The 9,765-nt window shown below is 39.7% G+C and overlaps 1 protein-coding gene across 1 annotated transcript; it reads right to left on the bottom strand.

Annotated features, from left to right (window-relative positions):
• Window positions 1-288: 288 nt before the first annotated feature.
• bco2l (beta-carotene 15, 15-dioxygenase 2, like) lies at window positions 289-9,531 on the bottom strand (the record flags this gene model as incomplete). The annotated part of the gene is made up of 12 exons (XM_080034909.1): window positions 289-405; window positions 867-977; window positions 1,150-1,332; window positions 3,365-3,502; window positions 4,178-4,348; window positions 4,773-4,933; window positions 6,681-6,830; window positions 6,945-7,047; window positions 7,184-7,299; window positions 7,659-7,870; window positions 8,435-8,612; window positions 9,528-9,531. 12 exons carry the CDS (start codon window positions 9,529-9,531, stop codon window positions 289-291), a joined length of 1,644 nt encoding a protein of 547 aa, XP_079891035.1.
• Window positions 9,532-9,765: the final 234 nt, after the last annotated feature.

Raw genomic sequence — 9,765 nt, 5'->3', positions numbered from 1 at the left:
GTGGTGATTGCTTGAATAAGAACAAATAGAGGACAAACTTTCTGCCCCATGCTGGGCTTTCTATCTTGTCCGTCTTAAAAATATTGCAGCACACATTGAGGACATGCAACTATTCCTATCAAAGGGGGCAAGAACAAATAACACCACTCTGCATTTCCCCCCAGCTTTTTATTTATTTGCATCTTTCATTTACAGTTTCAGGGAATTTTCATTGACAGAGATATTCTATGCTGTGGATATTGTTCAATTTCAGCCTCTTGCCACAGAGCTGCTTTCTGTGTGGCACAGCTACCCCATAATGTTGAACACTCCGTGGGTCCCGTAAGGGATATTAACAGGGACCTCTGCTCTACCCAGCTCAGTGAAGGTCTTGGCATCCAGAACCAGTAGAAAAGCACTTTTCTCCTGGAAACAGAAACAGAGGCGATTAAATATTTTATGGAAAGAAAAAGGTTGACCTTCTCACAAGAATTAAATTATTAAACCATAGATTATTATTATTATTATTATTATTATTATTATTATTATTATTATTATTATTATTATTATTATTATTATTATTATTATTATTATTATTATTATTATAGCCGTATATACATGCATACATAGCTGATTAACCGTATATACAGTATATATACATATAGTATACTATATAAGACATGTGAGATATATAAGAGATATAAAAGATATATAAGAGCACTGTCTGACTGTGGTTATTATCATTTTCTTTTTTTTCAATACAAGTTAGCGTGACATTTTGTCATTCTGAATTGTACGCTGATATAATCTAATGTCAATATCAGTCAATGTAATGTTTGAGTTTACAATGTGCTAATGCTGCTGTTTTTGTTTTGTGGTTTACTCACTTCTCTGGGTGTGATGATGACTGACAGGACCACTCCATCATCTTCCTCAGTGGCTTTGGGCGAAGCTACAAAGACAGGCTCAGACGGGTACAAGCCGGGATAACGCCACACCTAGACAGACAAGATTACATCGATATCCTCTTCACTCTGAGCTGTTTCATGTTCTAAAACCAACTCCCAAACCGCCTGCCCTCAAATATAGAAAAAACAGCAATGGACCTAACTTTGATATCATTATAGTTCACATTGAGGCCTCCATAAGAAGTCTTTGATTGATAGAAACCTTAAGCTCTTTGGTGTGAACATCCATCTTGAGCAGGGAGTCACTGAAGACGTGTCCGAAGCCACAGGAGTAGAAGTAGCGGTAGGGTCTGCCGTTGTACTGGTCATAGTTTATCTGAGGGAACTCGAGGCCGCCGTATTGCAGCAACTCTTCATCGTGAAGTTCCTCGTGGGTCATGTACACCTGAAAATCCCAGCAGATAGTCAACATTTTTCCATCATCTTTGATTTTGTAGCCAAAAAGCATGTCTTGTTACGTAATGTACACAAACCGACCTGATTTACTGTATACTGTTAGGCTGCGAGGGCTAAAATCAATACTCTATTATTCTCTCAAGCAGGTAAATGGATACCTGCACAAGATTCCTGGCATTTATTTTAAACTTTAGTTTAGGACAATATTATTTTCAAATTATACTTTGTAAAATATATGTACACATAATTGTAGTGACAAACCCACATTCTTTGATTTGTCTTCAGTGACTGTGGTAGCCAGCGGCACTTTCACAGCTGTATTTCATTGACATAACACCATATTCACTGAGAACCAACACTGAGAACGGTGCCACTGAGGTAGTCATGACAACTAAAGCATCACCCTTTCTTTCAACATTTCCGACCGAGAATACTGGACTGTGTGTGTGTGTGTGTGTGTGTGTGTGTGTGTGTGTGTGTGTGTGTGTGTGTGTGTGCGTGTGTGTGTGCTTTTAAATGGCACATGTTCTGCTGCATGGTTGACTCCCATTTTAACATCATATATCTGTAAGTCATGAAATTACTATCTTGAAGAAAGTACATTTAGTGTCTCATCTTGATACATAATTGCACAATAGAGTATGGTAGTGAGTCTGCTCTATTCCTAATGACAATACATCTCATTCTTTACATAATTCCAGTAAAAGCAGATAGAGTAATGCATATTTAAACATAACACTTTATACAAGGAATGAGCATACTGCACTCAGTGTTTCCCCCAGCGCTTTATAGCTAAGGCGGCCGCCTTAGCAACGCCAGCCCCCCGCCTTGACTACCAACCACCCCCCCAAAAAAAAAAAAAAAAAAAAATTATTTAATTTTTTTTTTTTTTTTTTTTTTAAGTGCTGCACAATTAATGTACTAGCAAGCGCGATGTGTACTTATACATGGTCATAACTGCGCGAAAGGCCGCGATTTGCGGTAAAAAGCATGTCTCCAAGCGTTTCTCTATCATCTGCTGTGTCCACGGCTTTGTGCGCGCGACCGTACTGCACCGCGCGACTACGGCATGCACGCGGGAGAGTTAAATGAGCAGAAGCAAACCGACATTTAACTGGTGGTGATAATAAACGCGGTGCAGTTCTATGGGGATATTTAGCTGAACAGAAAGAAGTGCTCTGCAAAGCTAGAACAGTTTAAGACTCCACATCACTGTGGCAACACAACCTATCTATCAGCTCAGACAGCGCAGAGAAAAGTTTGATGAATGCATGAGAGTGATGGCCCAGCCAAGTTTCAGTAAGTGTTTACAGAAGTGCCACACTGTTACTGTCTTTGACCTTTGGAGAAATGTATTTAGTCATTTTAAGGGGAAAACACATTGTATTTATTATTTCAACTATTGAGTTATTTTTCAAACAGCATGCTACTGTAGGCCAAGAAGATTTATTTTCTGAATTTTCAATGCTGCTTTATTTTTACGTTTTAAATTTGGAAATACATGTTAGAAAACGACCAATAAACTCTGTATTTAAAAAGAAATCAAGCAAGTAGGCTAAAAACAACCATTAATGAATTATAGGCTATCGCATCACAATAGGCCTATTGTCCACAATAATCGCACAACAGCCCCCCATCCAAAAAGGAACTTTAAAGTTGAATTTTCACTTTTATGTGCATACACATGTTGAGTGTATGGTCCATTATTTGTATTTAGTGTGTCTGTATAGTATTGCACCAAAACAGTAGAAGTTTTCTTTAATTGTGCTTTGTACTGTCTGCATGTTTGCACATAATTTGTACCTGCACATAGCAAACAAAATTGCACAACTGTAAGGTCAGTGTCTGTTGTATTGAAATTAACAGTTTATTTCTTTACTGCGCATTGGCACCTTTGAGCAAAATACCCCCCAAATTTTCGCCGCGGCGCAAGGCGCCGCGCCTCCAATGAACCGGGGCAGTGACCACCTTGACTAAGCCATTTTCTGGGGGAAACACTGCTGCACTCCATTTAACCCTACCTCTTCTGGTTTTGTCTTCTTTGCCGTAGCTTTGCAGTGATGAAGAGTGACAAGATTTTGGTCCAAAGGAGTTTGTTCGTCCACAGAGAGGGGTAGGACATATCTCCTTGGGAGGTTTCTGCACAACGAGTTGTAAAACTGCCAAAATAAATCAGACAGACTGTGAGTAGCTCCTTTGCCTGAAAGGTGCAATATGACCTCAGGTACAATCAGACCACATGCAAAAATACTGACACAAAATAACATTCTTACATGGGAGCAATTTAGTTTGGAGGCCTTCTTATCTTCTTTTCAGGCAAGTATGTTTTGATTGGAAATGACAGTTCACCACATTTGGAATTGCAGAGATTTCAAAAAGTTATTGCATCAAAGCTGACTAATTTATGAGTGACTAGAGTATAAAGTAAAAGGATATATAAGAGAAGGTCAGCTACAACTGAACAAACTCTGCTTAAAATTGTAAATGAAAGAGAAAGAGAGAGAGAGAGAGATGACCTTGGTGAAAAAAAGATGAAGAGGAAAAATGTTTTGTGGACAGTGAAATTATGGCAGTGTTACAGTAAGAATGCAAACTTGCTGAATAGAAGCACTCATATATGAATAACACCTCTGTTGAATGTGTATGTAAAAGCTAGCATGTCGTTCTAAGCCACTCACTGATGAACAACGTATAAAACAGGATGCTGTTATGTCAGGCAATCATAAAATGCCTTACATGAGAAGGTGTGTGTGTGTGTGTGTGTGTGTGCGCGTGTGCGCACGCGCGTGTGTGTGTGTTTGCATACGACTCAGAGTCAAACTGTATGCGATTACCTTGTCCATTTCCGCCCCTGACTCCCTGCGGACGTTCTCCAGAGTAAAGTCTCCAATGACCTCTCCATCGTCCCCACAGCACATGTCCATGACCAAGAAGCCGTTGTCCTCATAAGCATTGATCTGATGCAGTGCGAACATGGGGGCTGCACGGTACTTCACTTTACTCTCCTGTTGGACCAGTCAGAGCAAGCAATTAGGGAATAACTATATTAACAACACAGGAGTAATGTAATGTAAAATAACGCATTTTGAACAAACAGGAAGGAGTTTCTGTTTCGATTTTTAAGTGCCCTCGACGGCATTGCTGTTATTGTGATTCACATTGGGTTGTTTGATATTTTTATGGGTATTCTGTGTAATGAGATGGAGCAAATTGAGAGTAACATTGTATGGGAAAAGGCTATACCCCATCGAAGTGTGACTTCATCAAAAATAAATGAGGAAAAAACCTCACCATGCGTGAAGAGATTAGCTTGCATTTTTCCCTTTTTTTTGTTCTGACTATTCAGCAAATGGATGTGTGTTTCCTATTTCTCACTTTATTGCATGAAGTAAGCCTACTGCTGTTTGCAGGGAAGTAATCTTAGCCCACCTTGCCAGTGTGCCTGTTGACCAAGTGAAAGATTGTTTCAGTCTGAGGCTCCCAGGTCATGACTTTATGAAAGCTCTTCCCCTGGATTCTGTACAGCATGAACTTCATCAGGTCCAGCTTGATCGGCTGCTCGACGAATACAATATAGTTCTCCGACATGACTGGAGAGGCAGGCCACACACAGGAGGGAATGTGTGAGGTAAACAAAACACATATTTGCATATAGATATTTCATTATACATCATATTTTCACACTCATGCATAGGCCTGATGGGATAAATAATACATCTGAATTCGGTCACAGATAGAGTGTAACCCATCGGTGCAATGCTGATTGCGTATAGTAGTTTCATGACAGAGTTCATCGTATTTTTGCAATGCCTCACTGATACGCCTCATAAATATTTTCATGAACATATACAAAATGGGTTCATTACTGCAAGTTCTTGTTACCTGTCAATGTGATTCAGTAGTGACTTAGGTGTAAGCCAAAGCTTCTTTTTTTCTAAAGGTGAATATGAGAACTGACAAACAATTTCTAAGTGGCACCATGTTGTTTAAATGGACCAGTAATTGAGGGTTTACAAAAATGATGCCATGGGAATGTCTCTGCCTTTTTGCAGGAGGCCACTTCCACTCCTACCCTGTATTTGGCCAGTCAGTTTGCAGCTAGTAAATATCTTTACTACCTCATTACAAACCTTTCCTAAAAATTTAAAATAGGGGCTAAACATAACTCCCCATGAACTGTACCTCTACTGAAGTAATTATATGTTGCCGGTATGAACCTAAAATGTTCCATCACCCTTTCTTGGTGCCAGACAGTCTGTCAGGGCAACGGGGGTCTGCCAGAAATATAAACAGATATAATCAGGGAACTGGTGCAGTACGAAAACCAACTGGTGCAACTTAGTTTTTTCGGAGCGTAATAAAGGCATGCTTGCATTAGCTGATCGGCACCAGCTTGACTCACCATTATCAATGGCTTCTTTATCAAATGATTGACTATTTAGCTGACTAGTAACATCCAATCACATTCATACATGTGTGGTCATTATAACATAACATTTTCTAACTTTTACTCTGCTCATACGCTTATGCAATGTTGTCACAGCTCTCCTAACCACCCCAATATCCACATTATGTGGTATGCTTTTGATACTGTTGCCTTTACTAAGATGTAATGTTAATGGATTTGTTTATTAGGGGGATTATCTCTCCCGGCAGAGTCCTTGTCCCTGCCGGGATTCTTTAAGAGCTCCCTCAAAGAACGGAGCCTATTCCGCCAAATTGAGCTGTATAACCATTTGCTATAAATGATCTCTGACTGAAATATGCACATATGAGGTAAAAACTAATATAGACACAAACAACAAAACATCTCAAACACTATTACATAAATTATGTGTATCTTAATGGAGCTCGGCCATGGAGTCAGACGCAGAGTAACAGACAAAGAGAGATGGTGAAAGCTAAACAGAAAGACACCGGAGATGTTATTGACAAAAAAAAGAAGCAAGGCGAGGCTAGAATTTAAATCAGTAATTAATAGGAGCACAAAAACACTGTGACACTCTCATCAGTGACAAAGAATCATCCTGTCAGTACAGGATGAAAAACAAAATCTCTCTCCATTAATTCATTAATTGTACATCACTGGTGAATCCTGCATGTAGTTGTGTGCGATACCAGTCTTCCTAATGGAAGCTCTGGTACAAATCTCTGTTGTGATGTCTCTTTTTTAATATTTTCTTGTGTTTATGTCTATATTTATTATGTGTGTTGTATATGGACCATGAGTCTGCCAATAAAGATGATGATGATGATGATGACTATACATATAAAAGGGAAGGCTACTTAAGCAAGCTGTAGCCTGTTTGTTTCACTGCTGCAGTGTGTGTATCTCACCAAAGCTGTGATAATAGGAAGGCTTCCTGGGGTCAGTGGCACGGATGGAACAGAGGACTTTGGCTCCATACAGGTCTGCACTGTGACTGGCCTCTGTCGCTGCATCCCCCGCAACAGGAGGAGGCACACGGATGATGTTGTAGAAGGAACCTGAAATAGATTACATTGTACACTATTTGTTATGATGGATCACTTAAGGATATCTACACAAATAAAGACATATATACTGTAGGTAGGTAAAAGCAAGGAGTAATGGAAGGTTACCGCCTTTGCCGAATGAGTTGCCCATGTTGTATGTGGCCCCGTCACGACCATAGTGTGGGTGAGCTGTAGCTGAGTTGACAGCAACATACTGACTCCAGTCCACCTTAAATGGACAGTGACACATCATTTTTGGTTGTCCTCATCATCCTTATCAGCGGTCATCCATCATTCTCTCTTCTACACTCTGACTGTTTATGAGCATCATCAGCATTCAAAACTTTTACATTCGTTGCACTGACCTTCTCCTTCGTCTCCAGGCTCTGTGGATCCACTCGTCTCATGAAGTTGGTTTCTGTGCTCACATAATAGTCCCCCTTGTACTTGACGAAATTCACACTGGCGTTATCTGTGGCCTCTGTTCACACACACACAGATGTCGGGAACTTATTAAATAGCGCTTTAGCAACAGTCATCCTTTTCACAGATAACATCGGACACTACTTTTTCCATCAATTTGTTCCTCGGTAGTTTTCCAGAGGCTTTGTGCCTTTCCCCAACACACACACACACACACATACACACACACACTCGCACGCACATGCACACACACACAAACACAGACACACACACACACACACACATACACATATAAGGATAAACAACTAAACTTGTACAGTTTGTGTGTTACCTATATATGAACAAATTAATTTAATAATTTTAAGATATGGCATGCTACACTTGGAGATATGTAAGATCTAAAGAAGACACACATACTAGGAATCTGAAAGCGTGAAAAGAAGCGGGCAAAGATGTTCTTGCAGGGATCAGGCATAGCCAATGTCCCAAACTCTGACATCACAATGCGGTTCTTCTCGGAGTTGTGGACATATGAGTCACTTTGCAGGAATCGGCTACTGTAGGTGACATCGCCTTCGCAGATGTGGAACCGGTGCATCATGGCCATCCCGTCAAACCAGTGGGTGTATCTTACAAAAAAGAAAATTGGTTTCTCCACAAGACATTTGCCACATAAGACACAAGACCAAAGTAGAGAGAGAGAGAGAGTGAGGAATACTCATCTTTTGATGTAATCTTTTCATAAATACTGACAAAAAACCTTAATCTTGACCTCAATTAAAATGGCAGAAAACTTTGAGTAGTTGTCATGGGTGGAGGAAAAATAACTCCATTTGTGGCTCAGTGTGTGACAGCATAATCCACATGGTTTGAATGGCTCTGTTGTCTCTTCAAATTATTCACTGAGTGTCCCTAAACTGTTTCAATCCTGCTACCTTTGCAGATACATATCTCAAAACTGTTCAAGTTGTCATTTACAGTAATTAAAATAACTATCTGTGTTGTTTGACCATGGAGTTGGGTTATATGTCGCTGAATGAAAATACCTGTCATGTCAATCAATTCAGAATACTCATCTAGTATTTTACTGTTACACTAATTACTGATATGTGCCTAATTGGTACGTTGCAATCAATCATGCAGATAAAGCAAATGTATTTCAAGTAATTTATGTAAGTTTAAACATGTAATACTTGTCTTTTCCAAATTCAAACTTCCCAGGACCATTCCTCAAGAAGCTCCCATTGATCCAGGTTGGAATAGTTCCCTTGATGGTGGTGTGGATGGGGTCTGGGGTTTCCTCTACAGTACGCACCAGAGGGGCCAACGTCTCCAGTCCATTGGCCTGTGGACATCGCTCCCTGCTGGACACTGAGGAGAGGAGAGGAGGGTCTCTGTATTGGTGATTTTTTTCAAATGACTGTAAAGTACAAAGTAAAATCTATGGAGATAATGCAGAAGGTAGTAGGTTGATTCGATCAAAACCATGGAAATTGCAAGAAGGTAGGGGCTGCTTGATTATGAAAAAATCATAATCATGGTTATTTTGATTGACATTGTGTAATCACGATTATTAAAGAGTTAATAATTGATTTTAGAACATCATGCATTTATTTAACTTTTAACAAGGTTGTTTCTATTAACACCATGACTTTGGACTTCAAACATAGGCCTAATTGAACTGAAAAAAGGGAAAATAGAAATAGGCTAAAATAAGTGAAAAATATTTTTAATAATTGAATAAATAAATGTCAAAATTAAACGTTCCAAATGGTGTTGATAGGGCATGTATTTTGCTAGCAGGAATGTGAGTGCATCATATATTTATGTCTCAAGGAGCTGGCTGGATAGGCAGTTGCATTGTACAGTGTTGTTGACTGTTGTGGTTGTAGGAGTAAGGAGCTTTAAACTCCTGTGTTTTCAATTAATGTATTGCTTGGTCATAGACCATTATGATTTGACTTGAAGTGAATAAAAAAATTGTTCGGGATATTTTGAGGTGCAGACATGGTCACATATAGCCTGGTGATACCAGACCACAGTACTTCATTTACTTTGAAATGAAAATTGAGCGGAAATAGGTAGGCGGTCGGAGACAGGCTAGGTCACAACAAATGCCTTTTGTTTTTTTTCTCTCTCTGGCGGTCGCGTATGTCTCGTGAGTCACGGACCGCGTGTGACATATCTTGCACATTATTTTAGTCTGTTGTGAGTCTGAAGTGTTTTCAGACAAAACAATTAGTTTTACCTTTCCTCTCGACCAAAGAGAGGCACCTATTTGCAGACCCATGGGGAAAGTGGAGCTCCACCGGAAGCCACGCCCCGAACTCATTTCATTGGTCAGAATTATAACCTACTCTGAATTTGTTTTCTTCTTTTTGTTTTACTGCCGGAGTTCACCTAGCGGTGAATAATAATACACAGTTTCCACCGGTTATGGTGCTAGTACACAGTAAAATACGTCAGTTTGTTAAGGGTCCCAAGTGGCCAGGACGGTGGTAAAAAGTAGATGTTGAGGTAGAAG

Source organism: Ammodytes marinus (genome assembly GCF_949987685.1).
Source record: "Ammodytes marinus genome assembly, chromosome: 2".
Taxonomy (NCBI): domain Eukaryota; kingdom Metazoa; phylum Chordata; class Actinopteri; order Uranoscopiformes; family Ammodytidae; genus Ammodytes; species Ammodytes marinus.
This window is presented reverse-complemented; position numbering and strand designations above follow the sequence as displayed.